This window comes from Alligator mississippiensis, chromosome 2 (genome assembly GCF_030867095.1).
Source record: "Alligator mississippiensis isolate rAllMis1 chromosome 2, rAllMis1, whole genome shotgun sequence".
In the NCBI taxonomy this organism is placed as follows: Eukaryota; Metazoa; Chordata; order Crocodylia; family Alligatoridae; genus Alligator; species Alligator mississippiensis.
The window spans coordinates 56,522,031-56,545,680 of NC_081825.1; the positions used below are offsets into that span (position 1 = coordinate 56,522,031).

The 23,650-nt window shown below is 41.0% G+C and overlaps 1 protein-coding gene across 3 annotated transcripts; it reads right to left on the reverse strand.

Moving 5' to 3' along the window:
• Positions 1 to 9,483: 9,483 nt before the first annotated feature.
• COMMD8 (COMM domain containing 8) lies at positions 9,484 to 21,334 on the reverse strand. 3 transcript variants are annotated; one of them, XM_019481200.1, is made up of 5 exons: positions 21,287 to 21,334; positions 17,975 to 18,130; positions 13,245 to 13,397; positions 11,626 to 11,781; positions 9,484 to 9,990 (listed from the first exon to the last, which is right to left on the reverse strand). In XM_019481200.1, the coding sequence occupies exons 1-5, from the start codon at positions 21,317 to 21,319 to the stop codon at positions 9,970 to 9,972; spliced, it is 519 nt and encodes a 172-aa protein (XP_019336745.1). In that variant the 5' UTR covers positions 21,320 to 21,334; the 3' UTR covers positions 9,484 to 9,969. The 3 variants fall into 3 exon arrangements, with proteins under 3 accessions (XP_019336745.1, XP_019336744.1, XP_014450408.2); XM_019481199.2 differs by lacking the exon at positions 21,287 to 21,334 and adding an exon at positions 20,083 to 20,249 and having other exon boundaries at positions 9,484 to 9,978; XM_014594922.3 differs by lacking the exon at positions 21,287 to 21,334 and adding an exon at positions 20,083 to 20,246.
• Between the last annotated feature and the right edge of the window lie 2,316 nt (positions 21,335 to 23,650).

Genomic DNA, 23,650 nt, shown 5'->3' on the forward strand with positions numbered 1-23,650 from the left:
CTGTAGAGAAAAACAGGCTGAGCATCAGCAGTCAGGGCTACCCTATGAATTGCTCTGATCTGTTGCCAGCCAGACTAAGGAAGCCTGCACAGCATGCTGAGATATATGCACAACACGGTCCTCCCTCCAACCCCCATTCCAGCCCCCACTGCACCGTGCAAGCTCTCCACTCTTCTGGGCCTCAGCATTGAATATCTGTACATACAGCTCTGAGTAAGTTTTTTCTAGATGAAGAAGAAACCCAAGAGAATAACCCAGGTTATTTGAATGCATGTACATAGCCAAAGTCCTTCCAGATGCTTCAGACTTGATTCCCTGCTCACCTACTTGATATAGGCCCAGGGACAGGTTAACACATAGGCAAACTAGGCACATGCCTAGGACCCTGATCTGCAGCGGACCCCAGTCCTTTCCTCCATGGTGGCAGTGCAAATGGCCCCATCCACCTCCCTTCCCTTCCCCTCCCCTCTGCCAGCCTCATTCCTACAGCAGCTGCTTCCTAGCCATGGCTCTGAGCCTCGCAGGCAGCAGCACTAGGATGGGACGAGGGGGTCTCAACCAGCCCACAAGTTTGTTTGCCTAGGGCCCACTAAAGGGTTAATCTGGCCTTGTACAGGCCTCATTGCTTTCCAATGCATTTGCCATATCTTGGCTTGATATAAAAACCAATAGCAGAACTGGGGCCTCAGTGAAGGTTCTGCCTAGATGATGACTAAAAATAAGGCTTCCCAGACTAGAACTTTAATGAGCTTGCAGAGGTTAAACTAGGAAATAGTTTGATCTGGTATCATTAACACTGACTAACCACTCTGTTGCATAGAAAGACTGGAGATAGGTGGCAATCAACTTGGATGAAATTAAAATACAGTTCCTTCCACTGGGCATATCTACACAAGACACTATGTTGCTATAGTGACATACTACAGCGTAGCATAAGCAGGTGCATCATCCAGTTAGTTCCCAGCCAAACACTAGGCACTACTGTGCAGTAGCTTGTCACTATGGTGACAGAGTTGGAAATGACCCGTGCACCACTGGGACTGTGCAGTCCCGGCTGGTACTGCGCAGTCGTTTAGTACTTGCTTTAGTACTAAAAGACTGCAACTGCAAAGTAAGAGGCATGTGTAGATGCGCCCGCTGATAGGCAAAGGCAAGCTTTCATAATCAGTAGATACCATGTTTAAACTGATCAGTCTGCACTGCAGATTCATCACCAGTGATTTGGACACCAATTCCCACAATTACTGTGGAAAGACCAACCTCATTCTTGGAAAGACCAACCAGTCTTATGCAAAGTCAGTGCCCTAAGACTGGAGAGCAAAAAAGAGGTGGAAGGATGGAACTGAGTAGTGAGACTGCAAGGCTTTCTATTCCTGCACATGGCCATACAAGAAAACTATATGTAGTTAATGGAGCCCAAGTTCTCATTTATTTCTTGCAGCTACTCCCTTCTTTCTGCTGTGGAGCTCCTTAGCATGAATTGGAAGAAGCAGACCACTAGACCCATATACCCTGAAAAGGGCAGTCAGTTTAAGATTCTTTTCTTTTCTTTTTCTTTTTTTTTTTTTTGGGGGGGGGGGAGGAGGGGGGAAGGGTGGTCCATGAAGAGAACACAAGTTTCTAGCATACCCAGGACTCAAACTAAAGTTAGACCTGGAAATAATTTGAAGGAGGGAATATATCCTATGGAGTTCAAGTGTAATATGTTCCACTGATGAAACATCTTTATAGTTACCAGTCTCTATCAATTGAAATTCCCCTGTGGTCTTCAGAAATAGGCTCAGCTAGAGCATATTCTGATAATTTCATCTGGAACAGACAAAATCATAACTACAAGGTTTGTATTAGGAAGGAAAGGTTGTAACCTCCTTGCCAACAACAAAGGACTTACTCATTATCACAGCTGTTATATGGATATCTAGAAGCAACGATAAATCCCAGGAAAGTCCTAGATTATACATTTTAGCAATAAACATGAGACATTTGTCTCCTGTTAAAATAATAGATAGTACTTCATCATTTCTCTCTCATAAACTCCTGGATAAAACCTAGAGGATGCTAGATTAAGCCTGATCCAGTTAGTTCCTACCCAAACACCAGGCACTTGGACAAGCTATTAACATCACGGAGTTCTAAGGAAAGTGGGTCATGGAGCTGAATGTCATTAGCGTGCCAAACTACCTCCCTCTCTCTCTCTTTCCTATACACTAAAAAGAGAAGGCAACCAAATAGCATGCTTTAATGCACTGTTTAGGAAAACCTATGGGGCAGATACAAATTTCCTCCATTCTACCCTCCAATTTTCTCATATACAAAAGAATGAGGCCATCTTTTCTTTGGCAAACTCACAGTGTGAAACATTCAACTCTTTATCCAGGTAGAGCCAAACCATTTTTACCAAGCAATCTTTCACTTAGAGGCACTTCATTGAGTGGGATTTTCCATGATGTAATGATGGAAGGGAAAAAAACACATTGTTTCTATTATAACAATAGTACAGGATTTCATCAATCAAATTCAAGATGCAATATCTGAATTGTCACCAGTACTATAGTTTCCTTCCTCTCAGCTCTCATAGATTATTTGCGCAACATGCTGATTTATGAAGATAAAGCAAATGCAGAAAGAATATTGGATACAACAATCTGTCCTAAAAAACATGTAAACACAAGGGTATGTGTGAAAAAGGTAATGCATATCATGCAAATTAAACCCCATTATTAAGTTATATGAAAAGTCTCAAAGCTATATATTAAAAGAGCACATCCAGACAGAGGGTGTGTATTACAGAGCTAGTTTGATTTTCTCCTTCTATTTTTATTTTGAAAAGTAGCAATAGGCATTCTGACTTCATGGCAATGTTTGGGTGGAGTTCTCTCTAAAGCCAAAGGAGTCCATTGTATTGCTGATTCCTGAACTCCACTTGAAATGACTTGTGGGGAGGTGGTAAGCACTTATATTTATACCTTTGGAAAGCACCATCTGGTGTTTGAAATGCAGAATTACAAGAGAAACAGCACTACAACTTCCCTTTTAGGCTGCATGGTGAGATGGAGTTGTCTGATTGGTTGAAACCAAAAAATGGAAGGAGATCAGAGTCTATAGCCAGACACTAGTAACACACATCTGTATTGTTTGGTGAGCAGCATTGAGTGGTTAGTTTATTCTTAAAAATTTAGCTAGGATTAAGTCCTAGAGACCATTGAAGCCTGCTGTTGTGCATGGGTAACAATTTGATATGAGTTTTGCTATTAGATCCTTATAAATTTACATTTATACTTAGTATATCTCATATTAAAAGTCCCTGTGTAGATCCTTAGGATGGCCACACATGAGTGGCTACACCTGAGAAACCAATTGATCTCCTTTACCTAATTCTTCAGAGGAAGTTCCATGAATAACATTTAAGACTAAAATCTGAGAAAAGTTATGGACATCTAAGGCCATCAGTCCTACCACAGCATTGTGCCATGATTGTGCTAGCCATAAAAATGTTTCTATAAGAAAATGGCTGTGCTGATATACTGAATCTGTCATGCAATAGATACCCCTAATGTACTTTCTGTAATAGTTTATGTTAGCAGACAATGGCAGCAAACAGCTGTGATGTGTAGCCACTAGTGCTGCTCTCTCCCTCTACTGTCTGACCTTTACCTTGGGCCTCCATGAGTGCTCAGATGCTAAGAATATATGGTTAATAATCTCATGGGAGTATTAATCAATGGAGGGACTACTTTGTGGTATGAAATCAATTGCATGCAAAAAAAAAACTACATTAAAAAGTATTATTTACATTGCAGTTAAGTATTTGAAAGCAAGTGAATGCCAGGTCTGTGGTTACCCAAGAAAACTTCATTCTGCCCCTTTGGCATCCATCATGTGAACAAAACAGAATACCTGTAATAAAACAGTAGATAAATCATGAAGTTAAGAGTAAATTACAATGCATATATACAAGGGGATGAAATTAAAGTAGCATGGGCAGTCATAAATCTGCCAAATGGGTTTACTTTGGGCTGTTTAAAAGGTCTCACAGCTGAGAGTAAAGTGTATTTTGTCCACTCAGTTAGCATTTATTGTATAGCTTGTTTGGGGTCTTCCAGCCATGGGTGGAACTGATGCCTGCTCTGCCCCCAACTACTTTTTTTTGTGGGGGGGGGTGGGAATCCCAGGGAAGTTTTCTAACCCCTAATTTATGTAAATACATTACTCTCTACCTATAAAAGGAAACATATTTAAACATTACTTTCCTGGTTGTAAAGAACTATTTAAAATGTAACAACAACCATTATAATTAAGAATTTGTCATGATAAGGTTTTTATTGTTTCAATCTTTAGTTTCCTGGGATCAGCAGAAGGCTATTTGCTCCCCTCTCAGATTTAAGAAAAAAAATCACAGCTGTTCAGCTCTGATGTAAAAGACAAGATAACCTGCAACGAGTTTTTAGAATTTTTAGACCAGCATCTAAACTAAAATGTAGCGCTAAGAGGTGGTGGCTTTAGGAAGTAGTGATTAACCATTGTTATTAGGCACAGGCCTGAATGGGGTATGCAAAGAATGTAGGATAGAGCCCACACTGAAACAACTGTTGCTGTTTTCTTAGTTTAGGGCTTCCTACTGTTCCAGTTGAAATCAACAGAATAAATGTCATCGACTTGAATGGTCATTGGTAACTAGACAGTGAAGTTTCCAACAAGCAGAGAAACGTCCCATCACTCATAGTAACATAGCAGATCAGGCATTTGATTCATACAGGGTGCATTTACACATGCTATGAATGCGATTGAGTAAATTCCAGCACAGTTCACACCAGAGGTTATTGCTCCTGGTTACTGTGTTTACATGTGCACCCAGGACCACATGTTTAACCAGGTTGGGGCAGCCCCATCCGGTAGCAGGAGACAGGGGGCCTGCCTGCCAGCCTGAGGCTACTCCAACCTGACTCAACACGCTGCGGAGGGGCTGGCTGGGGCAAAAGGGTGCTCTAGTGCAGGACTAACTGGCAGACAGCCCCTGCACTAAAGCACCCTCATGCCCCAGCCAGGCCTGTCAGCATCTACACGTACACTGCAGCACACTAAATAATGCTGCTGCACTAGCTGTAAACTTGTGTTTACACATACTAACCTACAGTGGCATTTAGTAGTTTACTGTGGCCACGTGTAGCTGACTACTGTGGAGCTAATTAGGCAACTCCACAGTAAAATGTCTCACGTAGATGCGCCCGTTACCTTTCTAAGATCTACTTCCGCTAGGAATTTTTTTCCAGTGCTTCTTTTTCCAAAATACTGCTGCCAATGTCAGTTTGCACTTGTAAGAATCAACAGAAAGACAAAGCTCCAGAAGGCCTTCAGTATTACTCGGATCCTCTGATTTTTATGATGGCAAACCACTTTCCCTCCTCTGAAGCTCCTTCCACTGCTAACACGTTAAAGTAAATTTGGAGGTAACAGCTGTGCAACTGTGGGATGTTGTGAGTAAAAATACATGACCATAAACTTTGAAAGTTGTGCATATAAACATCTGAAGGCAAACACAAAGTATTGAACATCCCATATTTTGTTTTACAAACCACCCTAACATACAATGCACTCTGCAGAAGCACAGTAGTCTGTCTGGCCAAAGACCATTGCAAGAGTAGGACCTTCAGTAACATAGACCTAAAAACAAGGAACACAAAGGCCGATTCTTACTCTCAATATGGCCCCTTTAATCACTCTTGATAGCATTGCCGGCCCTTTAATCAGTCTTGATAGCATAAAGAGGTCTTGGAATGGGTGTACATCATACCTTCTAGGGTGACGTAAAGGGTCCTTTAAAAGAACGAGGACTGAAGTATTTAAATAAGATTTATATGAATCAAAAGTTTTGCTAGCTTGGTTTGTATACACCCAAGTACTCTTCCAGGACCCAATGAAGTAAAAAATCCCATCGTTGATTCTTTAGTTGTAATTTCAATGCATTCGTAGAGTTCTATATCAAGAAAAAATTAACAAAATGCAGAATTGAGTGCATTTCAAGTTGGGCTGTTGCCCAAAAGGCTTACAACAGAAATTTATATTTTAATTACAGACTCATGAAAACAGATATTTTTAAATTACGGTATTTTTTTAACATAGTCACTTCATTACAAAAACAGTTTTACTGCAGTAATCATTTCTAGACGTGCTTCTTGTGGGTTTGCTCCTACTCCCATCCACTTTAAAGGTGAAAGATCAAGGCCTAAGAAAACCATGACTATTTTTTTTATTTTGCTTTTTTTTTTCCTTCCTTCCTGAAATCTTGAGATTTCAACAAAACAGAAAAAATATGCTTAACAAATGCCAAGTGAAAACAGGTAGACTAATTATTTTTGTAATGATCTTTTCTACTTTGTATCAAGATATGCTGCATTTTCTGATTCAAACTGCAGATGTGTCAATGCAATGTGAATTTCTGTAGATGCTTTATACATGTTGAAAACAAAATTTCATACAGTGTGTGCATTATCCGTACCCTTTATGTTAGGGGTTTTTGTTCAAATATTTTAGTTATATCAGTTTATTATATGTTTAAGAGGTCTGCACATTATATTTAGAATACTTTGCTGCCACAAGGGTTTTTGTCAATATTTTACTTGAGATATTTTCCTGAAATACATTTTGATATATGAACATTTCTGTAGAGCCCTTAATACTGTGACTTACATAGTGACTCAACAAAGCTGAGATGGACCAAACCATGTTCACTTCTTTCTGGCAAAATTCCCACTGACTTCAATGGAAATTCTGGCTAAGTCAGTTCTGAGAGTCACATTGTACCAAATTGCATAAATACTCATGAGCTAGTCAAAACAACATGGAATCACATGTAAAATTACAGTTTAGCCAAGGAGGAACCCTGCATAGCTCAGGATCTGTAATATTTTGAAATGTTTTACTCATGTGAATTTCACTTCCAATGTACATGTGTCCACAAGGTGAAATCCACATATACAAATAAATACTCAAAGAATGTGAATTTTTTTAAAAGAAAGAGTTACGCATATGAGACAGTAAAGGGTAAGATGCAAGAAGATCATCTGTTGGAATGATATGTATGGTATGAAAATACCATATTAATAGGCATCATATAAGTAGCTAAATAAAAAAAAATCCCACAAGGCCTGAAAACATGCAGAAAAATGTGGAAAATATCAAAGAGGGTCAGTTTTTATATATGTGGTTTTATTAGGGTTGTATCTTTTATTGGACCAAGTACATAGCTGGGATACAGTTAGACAAGTTTTGAAGGCAAGCTAGTCATCATCAGGTCACCAGATAAACATCTTGCATTTGAGAGCTTGTCTAAACTTGCCCCAACTATGTACTTGGTCCAACAAAAGATAACACCCTAAGAAATCCTTGCCTCTTCCATAACCCCTGGATCATCACATACAATGTCATTCTAACACTACTGTATAGATGGTGGCAGAAAAATAACAGCTCAGAGAAGAATCAGTTTTCAAGGAGAATACAAACTCCTTTCTCTTCCCCCTCCATTGTTTAAGCCTTATACATTCAGGATGGATTTTTGTGGATCCTGGTGCGAATTACTTTGCTCTCTCACGGCAGTCCTGTGTGATTTGGATGGTGATGAAAGCAATATCTTTTTCTGTCATATTTCATTATGTAACCGACCACTTCTCTGTGCTGTTTCTTTGGTATTCACATCATTTGGCCATATCTTGCAATGTACATAGATAGCAACAGCAAAATGTACTGAAGGCCTGGTTTTTTTCTGTATGAGAACCTACTTGCAGACATAATGCTTTCTTCCATACTCCAAGACATATATAATGAGAGGTTAAGCACTAGAGGGGCATGACCACACAAAATTCTACAGGGTTATTTTTGTAGAATTTCTAAGTTTCAGTTTCCACACACCTCCCCTCAGGTGTGATTGCTTGTCTTTTCTTAAGCCCTTTTGCTGCAAGGCACAGACAGAATTATGCCATTGCCCAACATACTGCCTGATGCTCAAGAGCAACGTGCTCTCTCTCCTAGTTCCTTTTTGGACCATTTAATTTTACTGTGGGTAACCTTGTGCCTTAGACATGGATGGTTGGTCTTTTCTAAAGATGGTAGGCTTGGACTGTTTTCTTCAAAAACAAAAAAACTTATTTTCTAGCCTCCTAATCTTGATGCTACCCAATGTTCCCCCATCCACCCTTTTCTTTTCTGATCCACAAAGCACAATGACTACAGTGTGCAGACATTCAGCTTTGTTGATCTTAGCACTTTTAGGTTCTCTATAAAAATCTAATAAAGAAAAGCTGCTATTACTTTTTATTATCGCTGTATCTTAGCAGCAACTATGGCTCTTCATTTTATAATAAATGTAAGATTTTTTCAGCCTTTCCTGTTAAATGCTGCAGTGAAATGGCAAGACAAACATAAAACATAAAAATACTGAACAGTAAATATCACATACCCTCAGCATACTTATAAAACCATTTTGGCATAGCTTCAAAAACATAATACAAAATATAAGTATATACTTTATTTATTAACCTATGTATTCCTAGAACCAAAAGAATTTTTTTTTAGAAAGCTTACATTTTAAAAACTTACTTTTTACGAGCCAGAAACATGTTAGTTTTCCATTTTTTTTTTTTTATAGTTTAGATGAATGTAGAACCTGAAATTCTTATGTGGCCTTTTGCTATTATTTTAATATAAAAGGACAAAAACCATGGTTCTGAAGGATTTCTTTATATTTTAAGAATTTGGTTTGTAAAAACTATGTTACCAGCAAGAACTTTTGTTTCAGAAACATACTTGTGTATAAATTTATCATGACAACTTATACACCCTTTTAAATACAGACCTTCTAAGCATTTGTAAACTTTTTTTCGTTTTGTTGTTTATGTATTCCTGATATTTGTCAACTGTAAAAATGGATCAAACAAGTGGATGAAACTGTCTTCTCAAAATGATGTGCAGAATTGACTTGATAGTATTATCTGTTTGAAATAAGTTGTGTGTCAGCTGTTTCTTACTTTCAGCACTGTAAATAAGTAATTAGGTTTTGGCCTGTTTGTATCTGCTTTCTTACCCCAAAAAAAGTGTTGATAATAAAAACAATTACTAAACATAATCGGGAGTCTTTGCTTGTATTCTGCCAGTTTAAGTAAAGTTGAAGTATCATTAATAATTTCACTCTTTATGGCCCTTCCTTATTTAAACGAGTCTCAAAAGCTTACACAATCACAAGTCATGTACAGGGCCATAAGCATGAATAGCTTGCCCTATCTAGATTCAATGGAAGATGACTGTGGACTTCGTAGGTTTTGAACTTCATTTTTAATTTTTTTTAAATTGTCAGAGTTTAACAGAGTTTGACTCAACTTCAGTATGTTCTAAATCTATTCCCAGACTAACAACGCCACATTAAACCCTTAGGAAAACATTAGAAGGGCTCTGAGTTTAATCAAGATTTTTAAATTAATAAGCCACTCATAATTATCCATACGAAGCAGCAACTGTTTATTGCTTTGCTATTTACAAGTATAAAACATATGTTAGAAGATACTGCTGTATTTATCCTTCCCATGGCAGCAGTTTAGATATTATCTTGCAATAAGATATTGTGGAGGCAAGAATTCTTATTCTGAACAAAAGCAAGTGTATGGAGATTGGCAAAAATATCTGACAAAGTTCAACAAAACAGAACATGCCTCTTAACCAGTTCATAAATGCTACAATAGTGTCATAAGTCTAGATAACTTTCAGCATTTTCTGCAAGGCAACTGTGGATATGTTTTTGGTCTAATGGTTACTAGATTTTTCTATTTCCATCAAGTCTGAGAGCTCTTCTGGTCTTGTATCTCATTGCCAGTTCAATTAAGTCCTTTAACGGCATGATTACTCTTTCATTTTGTAGAGTTCATCTCTAATTCTTTTTCAGTCTCTTACAGAACCAGTCTCTTCTTCTGATCATCAGAATCATCATTTCAGCTGTAAAACAAACTTCAAAAAGCAAGTGAACGAAGAAATAAGACCACAATTAGTAAGAGAAAGACTCAAAATGCCTAGGCAATACACTACACAGTCTTCACTATTATACTAGATGGCACCTGTGCCTCCATGCATCTTCATTTAAGAGATATAAGGGAGCATGCCATTCCTTCCTTACCCCCTTCTCCCAGCCCTTACAAGTACATATCCTTGTCCACAACATTCTCTTATTGACCAGTAGGCTTGGACAACTAAATGAACGTTGCTAAAAGACTGATTTTATATTAGGGAGTGACAGTCCAGGATCAGAAAAATAGGCTGGTGGACCACAGGGTGGATGTGTATACACATGCCTATTAATGTGCAGCAATAAGCTCTGGAGCTTATTGCTGCCGGGCATGTTTCTGCATGTGTGCCCGGGATCGCAGCATCTGAAGTCAGGTCAGAGCAGCCCTGACCAGCAGGGGGCCCCGGGGGTCAGCGTGCCAGCCTGGAACTGCTTCCCCTGGCTCCATGTGTTGCAGAGGGACTGGCTAGAGCACGAGGGTGTTTCAGTGCAGGGCTAGCTGGCAGGCAACTCCTGCGCAGAAGCTCCCTCAAGCCCCAGCCCTCCCAAGCAGCATCTACAAACATGTGTGGCTGCAGAGTAAATTAATTTACTCCAGCCTAATAGCTGTGCACGTGTAGACACAAGATGTTTACTGGGCAGCTAATTAGTCAACTGCACAGTAAACGCCTTGTGTAGACGTGCCCGGTGTGTCTTATACAACAGCACCTACAGCACCATTCCCAGACCAAGTCCCTCCACTCTGGTGCTATGAACAAGAATGAAAGATGGCACTTATCCCCTTTCTTTGTGTGGAGCCCTCATAAAGAATCCAAGCAACCTTTAGGCTACCAAAGCCTGGGCTGAAGTTTTACAGGTGTAGTCTAAAATTTGAGGAGACCCTTTTTGCTTGGTTTGGGTGAGAATTCAATATATACACTCTGCTCAAAAAGTGGCTCCTATAACTCAGCTTTAAAAGTAGGTGGAGAAAGTCCAAAGAGGTGATGCTTCCACCTGTCAAGGAGCTACACCCAGAGGGAGCTGTTGCTATAGTTCAGGGCTGAGCAAACTGTGGCACATGGGCCAGATGGGGCCCGCCAGGCCATTCTATCCGGCACACAGGAACCCTAAATATTAATTTTCTTAATTTTTTATCTGCCCCTGGCTGTCTGTCATGCGGTCCTCAATGGCTTGCCAAAACTCAGTAAGCGGCCCTCCACCCAAAATAATTGCCTGCCCCTGCTATAGTTGGACCAGACAGCTACCCCAAAAACAAAAGATACATACTGGTCAAGGCACTTGGCACTAGCTCAATGAGCAGTAGTTGACCAGAATGAATTTCCAAAAGGAAGATTTTACCTGATCACTGGAGGAAATGATGATTCTTACAAAACAAAGGCAGAGATAAACTAAGCCAGCTGAAGTTATACACAAGTAGATGTCTATGTACAAATCTGCTTCAAAAAATACGTTCTAATTCTATAGCAGAAGGCTATTTTGCTAGTGGTTGTTGGCAAGACATCAAAGAGCATTAATAAAGAGTTGATTTAAAGAGAGAGAGAAAGAATGAGACAAAGACAGAGACAGTCAGTAATAAACACCTTATTAGCTGCTTCCAGTGCGTTTATTAGATTCTGTAGCTCTTCCTTATTCATTTCTATGGAGACTGGCTTAATTTCACCATTTTCTCTCACATCCAGATCAAGGTTGAGAAGTGGTATTTGCAGCATGGAGATCTTATCACTGGAAAGAGCAAGCTGTACAGGGCAATGAATTAAAATAATTTAAAATTGGGATAATTAAATGTTTTGGGTCTTCTTGTTAAGACGTATATGATTTACCTTGATTAGGAATTATCAGGAAAAACAATGAGTAGCAGCTTTCCTTTGTCAATTATATCCACTCCTAAAATCAACTTCTCTAATGTTTTACATATCTGCTGAATAAGTACTTTTTTGAAGTTTCCGACCAGCTGTATAATACTGTATATTCACAAATACAGCATATGGCAAATACAAGTAAACTTAGTCAACTAGTGAACATTGGGAGGAAGGGTGATCTTTGCTATCTTTTCACCCCAATATGATTAATTATTTTCAAATGTATTAAACAGTAAAATACTAGACAATGTTACAACCAAGTACTGTACACAATTATTTTATTCCTGGAAACCGAAGGAAATTGAGTGGCTCAGATATTTCGCAGTTCGTCTAATAGGCACCAAATGCATTATGACATTTACTTGTGGGTGTTACCAAAGAATGTCATTTTAAAAACACAGAAGAAAAGGAAAAAAACTGTCTAGGACCTATCTTGATCCTATGACATGGAGAAGGCAGCTTGTCTTGTATAACTTGGAGACAGCTGCCATTCCCAAAGTAATATATGGACTATTTTTTTTAATTCAAATTCAGTCAGCAAGACAGATCAATACTTAGCATCACATCTTGTTTTGCTTCATATGAGCTGCTGCTACTTGTTCCTCTAAAATTTGGTCCAATTGGAAAAATCTGGAGTTCCCAAATACTTTTTCTGAGTAAATTACCTAAGGCTCTTTTTAAAGACAAAAAGCTGGTACCATTATTTAACAGCTTGCAGGGACAAATATAAAGCAGTACTATCCACGTTACTTCCATAACGCACTTCTGGTAGTTTAAGGCATTTATTCAGATAAGTCCTTCTGCTGAAGCCATAGATCTTTATTCAATTTTTTGGCAACATTGGTCTCGTTAGCAAAATAAATCTAAATGCAACTTCTTTCAAAACAAAACTTCAAGGAAAAGGTTAATGCATAGTTCTGGGGGATTTCAAATGAAACAGGGAATTCTAATCTTGTTTTACCATAATTTTATTTTTTTAAGTAGAGGTTTTCTTCCCCATTAAACAAAAGTAAAAACAATTTCAGTTGGGCCTTCATCTGTACTGAAAAGTTATTTCATTTAAAGTAAATACAATCAGTGAAGAAATATATTATACACACACAAACACCTGAGAAATAGTGATACTAGAACACAGAAAAGGAAGTGATTTTCTGCAGTTTGCCTTTTTAGTGACGCCACTGTTTATCATCATGCAGTTGGGTTTCTGGCATCCATAAAAGTCCAACCTTACTTCATAAGAAGCAACCCTGCTACAAACCATGCATCTGCAACCTTTTAGGTCCTGAAATACTTTCCCATGACACAGATTCAGTGAACAGCAGACATGGAGACAGTCTTACCTTTAACTGCCAGTCAAAATCCTGTAGCTGTGCAGAAGAAATTGCATTTATTTTTTCTACCAGTGCAGGCCTGATTTCTTCCTTTCTGGCTTTCAAGCACTTTATGATTGCTTCTTGATAACTTGAATTCAATTCATTCAACTGCTGAGCAGCCTAAAAATGCCAGCAAGAAGATTATTTTAATCATAAAGCAAAAAAACTAAGTTTTATAACACAAAATAGCAGTACTGGGTAAGAAGTCAAAATAATACCCAGGTAGAAGTCGTATTTGAAATTATAGTGCTACCTCTCCCAGTAGGTCACAATGACAGCAAACTCAGGGATAGATACACTATCTTTTTCCATTAAAAACCTTACCAACGCCAGAGAAATTTAGAAAGGTCCCCACTGTTACTAGCCTAATACTGATTAAGACCAAATACCAGGCACTTGAATTAAAGCAAGTTTCCCTTTCCTTCAATTATTTTCCTCCCTGTATTCTTCCAAACATGACTGCATTTCCTTGTTTGAGTAGTATCTTAGTTGTTTTATTAAATACAATGTGATTTGTGTATAAGCACAAATCCTGAAACAAGATGGCAGACAGACATTATTAACCTGTCCACAAGCCTCTTTCAAAGAAAGCTTCTTTTAATATACTTCAAAGCAGTTCTAAACATGCTTGTGTATACCACAACAGAACCCAGGCTGGTTGTGTTGGTTTGAAGGGACACACTTATCTGGTCATGTCTCTATCTAATTGCACAGCTGTCCCCCATGCTCTAGAATTAGCATTCTACTTGTTATCTGCTAGATACGAGATGAAGGAATGAAGACTCCCAACGATATCCATAAGAATAGAGTTCCTTTAAAATGTAGGTAAAACCATGTGTTTTGCAAGTTGCATAGTTGCAAGTTGTGGCTATTATTATGTGTTTGCTAAACTTCAGCTAAGTGAATAAAAAAGGAAAAAGCAAAGTAAAGAAATCTCTCTGGTTAAACTCTTCCCTTTAGGTAACATGATGACAAGAGGATAGCCATCTATCCCCCACTACAAGTGAGATCCAGAGGGAAGTATATAGCCAGAGAAGTCTTCAGAAAACTATTGAAACCCCAAATGTAAATATAAAATTACTAAAATATTAATGAAATCGGTATGCTTTCACTTTTGGAAAACTAATTAGTAGGTGTAGCATTCAAATAGTTAATTTCTTAGAAATAGCTGTACTCTGGATAATAGGAAAATAGGGCTGGAAGGGACCTCTTGAGATTATCTAACATAGCCCCCTGCTCAAGGCAGGATCATCCCTGACTAAACCATCCCAGCTAAGTGTCAGTACAACCTGCTCTTGAAAGTTTCCATAGATGGAGATTCCACAACTTCGCTGTTTCCTGTTGATCATCCTCATAGTCAGCAAGTTCTTCCTAATCTCCAGTCTAAATTGCCTTTGTTAAAGTTTAAGACCACTACTCCTAGTCCTATCCCCTACTGGCAAAGAAAAGCCCATCTCCACCCTCTAAGTAATCATTCTTCAGGTATTTGAAGACTGTTATCAAATTCCTTGCAGTCGTCTCTTCTCCAGATTCAATAAACCTAGTTCTTTTAGGCCTTCCTCATAAGTCTTGATCCCCAGGCTTTTCTTATATTTGTCACTCTGCTGGATTCTAATCTGCCCATATCCTTCTTGAAGTATAGAGTCCAAAAGTGGGCATAATACTTCAGGTGAGGCCTCATCAGTGCCAAACAGGGAAGAAGAAACACTTCCCTTTATTTGCAAGTTAATAACCTGTCCACAATAAAATCCTGGAATCCTGTTAATAAAAACCAGAATGGGCAGATCTAGGATTTTGGGAAAAAAAAGTGGGGGGCAGATACTGTGGTGCATCATCATATATAACCCAACACACATTTTTCTCCAGGTAAAAATAAACTAGAATCTCTACTGATATGCTAGGGGCCTAGGGCTATATTATTCAGGTTAGGATAGAAGTAAAACAAATATAACTTCATTGGAACGTGCACTAATTTGTCATATCACGTATAAAACACAACAAACAAGGTAAAAAAAAAATCGAAATATGTTGTTTCTTTAATCCTGTTATTAGAATAAAAAAAGCTTTCAGATTCATAAAACAAAATGTAGCCTTCTTGAGCTTCTTGACAGTGCATCCAACGCTTCATTGAAAGTTATTTCTATACCTGAGTTGACAGTCACCTGACTTAGTGTTTCCATACCTGAGTTAACATTTTTACTTTGAGTTAAAAATAGGAGGTGCGCTGATATATTGGATCAGCACTAATAACAGGAAAATTAACATTATTGGCAATCAGCTTTTTTTGGCCGATAACGTCACCAATAAATGCCGTGTGCACGTGCACAGCTGCAGCATGCATGCAGCCAGGAATGCAGCCTGGCAGCTTGGAGAGCACTCTCCTCCTGGTAAGTTTGTGTGGGGGAGGGAGCATAGGGGACAGAAGAGGCATGGGGGTGGAGGGGCAGATCGAGGCCCCCATGGTGAGGGAGGGTGTGGGGCAGGGGCAGGCACTTCCCAGCCAGGGCCCAGGGCCAGGAGCAAGATGGAGCCACAGGCAGCTCATCCACGGGGTGCAGGGAGTAGGGTGGGGAGGTGAGGCAGCTCCCTGCCTCTATGCACGCCCCCAGGGGAGGCACGTGCCACCCCCAATGCCGATTTGTACATAGAGTGAGGGCGGGCTGCCTGCTCCGGGCTTGGGACCAGGGGCTGGGCCACGGGCTGCAATTGAGGCGGACGGTGGCAGCAGTGCTTGGGAGAGGTGGCTACAGGGAATTGGGGTGGCTATAGCCCCCACAAGCCCTGCCCCCCCAGCATCACCCCTGCTTCGGGCACACCACTTTCTAAAGCATCTTCAATTCCACACAACATTCTAGTTTATGAACTACATTCCTTTTAAGCACATAGCCTTGGAACTGAAACCCCTCCCTCATGTACTTACCTGAAGTATGTGCTTACCAAAATTTAATGAACATTAAGAACACAGCACTGCCAGTATTGAGACAGTGGCACTGATTAGCTTCCCACATTTTCAATGTTTCTAATAGCCAGTTTCAGGTCTGCTATTAGCAGCCTTGAAAATGAAAGGAGCTAGGCAATTTGGGGGCTGCTAACACCACACCACTGACAGTGCTATGTATTTAACAAGCCCTGTTTACAGCACTGTCAATGCTGTGGTACTGGCAGCCACAAAACTGACAAGTTCCTGTCATTTTTCAAGGCTTCTAAATAGTCAGTTTCAAGGCTGTTATTAAAAGCCTTGAAAATGAGGCAAGAGAGCAACTGGAAGAATAACTAGCTCTTGTCATTTTCAAGGCTTCTAATAGCCCTTTGACAGCTGCTTCCTCTTCTCATTTCTGGTGCAGTTAAACAAAACACAATTAGTCACAAAATACATAGTTACAGTTTGTATACAGTTAACATGGGCAAATGAAGTTGCAAAAGCTGAATTGGAGCAATACAAAGGTGAAACTGATCTGTACAAAGAAGTTTTGAAGTCTGCAGCTAAAAAACACATTTCACAATTAGTCAATTCAGTCAGTAATATAAGGAACCTACTTGCATCCGTCACCCATGTCAACTGCCAAATAACAGCACCCATAAATAATACCTTCCATCATTTCTAGCTGGTCACTAAACTACATGCCATCCTGGTATGCAACAAAGTGACCTCAGCTCCTCACATACATCACCTCTTCAGTACACCAGAGAAATAAATATATGTAGACGTGAAGTCTGTGTTTCCTGAGAAACTCCATTCTGTACTGAATACTGAAGAAACACAAGCTCCTGTAAGCACATCAAACTCCTCCTCCCAACTTCCGACACTGGCATCCTTCACAATTTAAAATCATGTTCAAGGTTTCTGCCCCTAACTTCAAAGCTCTTCATGGACTCAGGAGATTTCAGACAATCTTTTAAGTTCCAGGAGAAAGACCACAGTTGATACATTCAGGCACAATGGATTTCTTCATAATGAGAGATAAAGATTATCTGTGTGTCAGGCAAAAGTTTCCCTGGAGCCCATTCAAGTCTGTGGAACAAATTTCTTCAGGAACCAAGGAACCATTACAAACTCCATCACCTTCCATTCCAAACATAAAGCTTGCATCTTTGAACTTCAATACTTTCTCTTTCATAAACAAAATAATATGTGTATTACTATTAAAATAAAAACACTCCCCTGCACAGGGAATAGAGGACGAAGATGAGGGAAAAGACAATACTTAGCAGTCGCATTGCTTTATTCACTAGTTAAAATTATTCATATCTTACAGTGATGGGCATAGTATCGAGACAAAATAGATAGGACAGGTGAATGAATGAATGATTTACTTCTTTTCTCCACCAACATAAACAGATGACAAGTTCAATTCTGTTAAGGTGTCTTAAGCAAAATGTCATTTGATACCAGATAAGCACTTACAAAGTTATTTCAGTTATGTTAAAGTATTATTTATGCAACTGTTATTTAAGGACTTTTATAAATCCTAAATTCTATTTCTCTATCTTCATACATGTTTGGAATTTCATAGAGCTGAAATTTACACATCTGGCCAAATGTTGTTTGCCTTACATCACAATGGCAAAGATCTGATCTATTTTATTACTATATAGATGTTATATTAAAAAAAAATTCAGGGTATACGAAGTTAGAATATCAATTTCACCAAGCTCAGTCACTGAAAGTCAAACTTTTTCAATGACGATAATCTTACCTCTTCGTCTGACAAATTTTTGCCAACTGTAGTCTTGAAATATGTTGCTGTTTCTTCTACAATCTCCATCCATCCTGTCAAATTCCAAACACTGCTATAATCTGGGTATCGAGGATATGCACGGCCACATATACCATCAACTACTTTGTGAAGGAACTGGAAGAAACAAATGAAAACAAAAGTTTAGGCAGTGTTTGCTCCACTAGTAAGCCATACAGGAAGCAGATTCAGGTCCAGGGAAAAAATGGTTATTATTCTTCCTTCAGCAGAGTACTAAATGAATGGGGCATCCACATAGCAAAAAGGGGCCCTCATGCAGTGTAAGGCATTATTATGGAACAGCTGTAAAACAAACAGATCTGTGTGGTCCTTAACATGTCTCCTTCTGTGAGCAATACTGATGTTTAACTCTCATCCCTTAGCCCAGTCCCTTGGGTCATTACAAAATGCCTCTTTCAACTTTCATTTGGATAGTTTCTTTTTATCTTTCTTCCTGCAGTGTGCAGTGCTGACATGCATCTGAACAGTACCTGCACCTTACCAAAGAGGAACATAGTGATTTTTGTGAAGTACTTGGGAGTCTTCAGAATGAAAGAAATTGTAAACAAGCATAAAACATTTCTCAGTCAGTTTCTTATGTTACCCGTTTTCCATTCCCCAGTCAGAAGCCTGACAGTTCCCATTACCTCATTACTCTGTCCTTAAGACCCCCTGTAGAAGCTACTTTCTTTGAGATTAAGGAATATTTGACCATTACTGCACTCATGGATGGATCCAACTATCCTTTATAATGGTCTCTATAGTCTACTCTTCAAACTATCTGCTTTTCTACAATATTGCTGTCTCTTAGCCAGTCCTGGTAATGTTTCTTTCCTATTTAATCACCCAGCAGACCATTTTTAGTTCTAGCAAAAGACTTTAACTCAGGTGTGGCAGCATTCATTCAGATATAGAAATGACTGCTAGGGAGGTACTGGAGGAACTGTCAAGACACACAAGGAAACTAGATTTGGTTTTTCTTAGTCTGGTTCACAAAAGGAGACAAATGGATCCATGTGGTCCTCAACATGTTTTGCAGCTGCTCCATAAAAACACCTGATGCCACGTGAGGGCCTCTTTGCGCCATCCCGATGCCTTGTTCATTTAGCACTCAACTGACAGATTTTGCTTCATGAGGCAGGGACGTTACATGTATGTAACTGTAATAACTAACGCCACACTCTCTCGTGACTATTTTAGTCTGGTTTGCCATGTGCATACTTTTTAAAGCTTTCTATAATCTGTTGCAAATGAGTTCACATTCCAATAGTAAAATCAATTGGGACTTGTAGTAGAGACGATCTCTTTTATTGGACCAACAAGATTTTTGCAAAAAAATGTTCTTTAATTGCAAGCTTTCAGGCACAAACACCCTTCATCAGGCATTGGAGAAAAGATTGTAAAAGTTCTCCTGGGTAGAAATGAAAGTTCACACATCATAGGATTTCACAGATAAAGATCAAAGCTAAAACAAACATGACTCTATGTGGCTAATAGGGTGCCAGCCCCCTCGCCTATTCCTAAAGCCTCTGGTTTCTCTCTCAGTAGAATCATAGAGAAGTCGAGCTGGCAGGGACCTTCAGAGGTCATCCAGTCCAACCCTCTGCCTGCGCCAAGATCATCCCTATCCAAACCCTCACCTAAACTCTACACTAAAGAACCATCAGCCCTGATGCAACACAGACCTCACACCCTCACCCGAGAGGAACAGGGGCAGCCACATGTCCTGCTTGTGGCCATCAGGAGGTGGGTCTCACTACCCCCATTTTACAGAGGAGAAAACGGAGGCAGTGGGGAGTAGAAAAGATCTGCCCGTGACCACTCAGCAGGCGGATGGAGGAGCCAAGACTAGAGCCCCCGGCTCCCAGTCCCGGGGCAGGTTTCCCATGGCAAAGCCGAGGAGACCCCGCGCCCTGCACCCCCTTCCCAGCAGCCTGGACCCGCCGGGCCGGGCAGGAGCGCAGGGGCGCGCGGGGCGGGGCGGGGGGGGAGGAGGTGAAGTCAGGACAACCCGCGGGGCGACAGCCGCAGCCGAGACCCAGGCCCCTGTGCCCGCGCCCCGCCCTCACCTTGGCCGCCCGCTCGGCCGGCAGCTTCTCCAGCAACCGCATGTCCGCGCCACGTGACCCACCGACCGGCCACGCCCTTCGCCCTCCCGGCGGCGCTAGGAGGGAACTCGGGAGAGGGAGTAGAGCGCCGCGGCGCATGCGCTCTGCCAGGAGCGGGGCCCAGCGCGGACTGAGAACGAGGCCGTGGCCTGAGGGGCGGGGCCAGTGGCGCATTGGGTGGTTCCCGCGCGCCGATCAGGGGCGGCCACCCGGGCTCCGCCCCCTCCCCTGGTCCGGGGTGCGCCCAGCGGCTCGGGGGTGGGTCTAGCACCAGGTCTGGAGCAGGCAGGGTGGGCGCCTGGCGTGCCCTAGACCTGCATTTCTCAACCACCCGTATGTCGCAAGAACAGATGAAAGGGTTGCAAACAAATCTAAAAGTGGACCCACAGACTTTAAAAATGGATTCTCCGTTAATGAGGAAAAGCACGAGAAACCTAGCTTTTCCCTTGCAGGTTGGCGGAGTTCCAGCCTGTGAGGGGCTGCTGGATCCCCCTCTGCCCCATCCCTCTTCCCCCCCCCCCATCCCACACACCGAGGCACTGGGCTGGGACTGGCCACTGGTGTTTACAAATGGGTCTTAGTACTAAAAAAAGGTTGAAAACCAGCGTCCTAGACCAGCTGGGGCAGGTGCTACATGCTGTGCAGGTCAGGGCCCAGCCAGAGTGGGTATGTCCTGGGCCCCCTTGCACAGCTGGTCTAGCCCGCAGCACAGGAGCCAACTATAGAGCAGCATTTCTCAACCTGTGGCTTGCAGGAATGTGTTAAAGGGCAGCAAACAAACTTTAAAAACAGATTCTCCTTTAAAGAAGAAAAATGTTGGGAATTGTGTTTCCCTTGCAGGCTGTCAGAGTTCCAGCCTGCACGAGGCTGCTTGGGGTCCCGCATTCCCCACTCACTCCGTGTTTGGTCCTGGTCTGCGAGGGGCAGTGGGTCAGGACTGGCCAGCAATGTTTACAAGTGGGTTCTGGTACAAAAAAAGGTTGAGAACCACTGGTCTAGAGCAGGGGCAGCACTGGAAGCCAGATGATGGGGCTCCAAGGGTCGTATCTGTGCCAGTCAAAGACACACAGAAGACTAAAAGCTGGCATTTCCCAAGGGAGAATGCCTTAACTATAACAAGCAGTGCCTTAAATCTGAAAAGGTTGAGAACCACTATGATACATACAAAGAATATGAAAATCTGGCACAACATTCCCATGACGTAGAGTGGTACTGAGGCAGGCCCTGTCATGCTGGTCTGTGGTAGGAGCAGGAGGGGTGTGCAAGTTCCAGACTACGCCTCAGGCGTTTGTGCTATGTTAGCAAAAGAGAATATCAGAAATAGCAGCTTAATTTTTTTAAAGCTATAATGTATTTTAAATGTAAGTGTAAATAGTGTTTCATGTTGGTGGGACAGTAGAGATAAAGAGATTCTGTTTTAAAGACTTGTAATAATGACCAACCCTTGTTTCCCAGCATTTTCACTTTTAGTTTTGGTTCAAAACTGCATTGTACATCAGAGATTCACAGCCTACTACCCTTAATCTGGCAATGGGTCTTCAGTGGCATTCAACCACAGGGGGCTTCAACAGCAGTCATTGCCCCCTGTTGGCATGGAGAAAAGCACTGAGAGCAGGCTCTCCCTGTACCACCACAGGGAGGAGTGGTAATGGGGGGAACTTTTCCACTGCTGCTGCTGGGAAAAGTGGTGGCAGTGTCTAGATCCTAACACTCACCTGTCTCTGACCCAGACTGGTTCAATCTGGCTCACAGCCTTAAACAACTGCCACTTGTTGTAGATCAGTGGTTTTCAACCTATGATCTGTGGACCCCTGGGGTTCCGCAGACTACATCTAAGGGGTCCATGAAAGTTGACTACGATCAATCAAAAGTTTGTGAATACCCATACTTGCCATTCAGAGGAGTCTGCACCTCCATTCAAAATGACCAAAGGGGTCTGCACCTTCATTTTAAAAAAATTTAGGGGGTCCACAAATGAAAAACGGTTGAAAACTGCTGTTGTAGATTATAGGCAATCAGGCCACACAGGTATACCAGTCTCACCAAAAGTAAAGTAGAACAGCAGAGGGAGCCCTGCACAAAACAAAACTAGAGGGGATTAAAATGAAAGAAAGGGAGAAGTAGGAAGACAACATCTGTGCAGCTGTCACAGTGGATCTTAAATTTTATAGTCCCACAACCAGTCTGGGTGATTCAATATCATGCATGCAATCTGCATTTCCAATTTAGCTAAACTTGAATTGACTCTTACAATTTTCCCATGTATTTCCAGTATCTTATCAACTGCTTGAGGTTCACAGGCTAGAATGCCATCTACACTTCTGGCAAGCGTTAAATATTCCTCAGAAAACCTCCTTTTAATTTTCCCTGTTAGAGCACTGACAACTGGTTAAAAAGTTGCACATACCACTTTTGCTTATTACAGGCAACCCTCGCCATTCACATGGCAAAATACACAAATAAGGCATGCAGTGCCCGGGGCAGCTGGAGGTGGGGGCATGGCTCCGGTGGTGGTGGCGGGAGCCTGGCAGCAGCAAGCGCAGAGCTCCTGAGGAGCTCCTGTAAGTGTATATAAAGTGTATTTAAAATGCAGGTTTGGCATTCGCGAATATTTGAAACCGCAAATGCTGAACCTGTGAATAGCGAGGGTTTCCTGTATTTTTATGGTTACAAGGAAAGGTGCTTTCTTGCACCGCAGCTTGAGTTCACAACAAAGTCACTCAGTTTTAAAGCCTTCCTTAGATGTCAAATAGGTTTGTCTTTGTCCCCCTCAAGCATTATTCCTATATTTTCCCCATATCACAGCTCATCTCCCCAGATGCTGTTCTAGGCTTGATCATTTTTCATATTTTTCAGTCATGGCAGTGCTAGTAACTATTCTTGCTACTGTGTACAGTAAGGCCTTTTCAGACTGCATTGCCCTGTGAGCAACATGAATTAATAACATTAGTTCTCAAAAACAATGAGATAGATGATAGAATCTGCTTTTTTTTGCACTTGGTACAGCAATCCATTTGCCTTAACAAAATTCCAGTTACTTCCATCCCGAGAGAGCTTGGTTAGACATTGGATAACAACCTTTAAAAACTGGACTTGCATGCTTTGACATTTTTCCACCTGCATGCCCAACATGTATCACTAAAACTTGTTAACTCCACAAATTTTACACCTAGGGTATGCTGTACATCACCAAAAAGTGCATGGTTCCCAGGCATGGAGAAAAAACAATACAGTAACTCTAAAATGCAACAAAAAAAAAAAATCACAACAGTTCTGTTTACTTTACAAGCATCCACAAAAACAAGATTAAGCTTATGTGCCATACAGTGGGTGTAGATAGCTGTTGGGTGGTTGTTCCTAATTTTCTATTGGGCTCTGTTTGCATCCTCAGACATAATGCTCACTCCACCATAAGCTTGATCCACTATTGGAACAGTACTTAGTCCAGCTTCCTCTATATCTTCTTTGAGACAATTGTACATCCGCTCTGCCTTTCTACATAACACACATGGATCGGAAGTTGCTCTTG

What these genes read in the sequence shown, in the direction of transcription:
- COMMD8 (XM_014594922.3), bottom strand. Translation starts at nt 20,220, where the DNA reads ATGCGCCGCGGCGCTCTACTCCCTCTCCCGAGTTCCCTCCTAGCGCCG. An exon ending in AAAATTTGTCAGACGAAGAG is followed by an intron (nt 13,398 to 17,974) that starts GTAAGATTATCG and finishes TGGCATTTTTAG; the next exon opens with GCTGCTCAGCAGTTGAATGA. An exon ending in CACTGGAAGCAGCTAATAAG is followed by an intron (nt 9,991 to 11,625) that starts GTGTTTATTACT and finishes TGCTTTTTGAAG; the next exon opens with TTTGTTTTACAGCTGAAATG.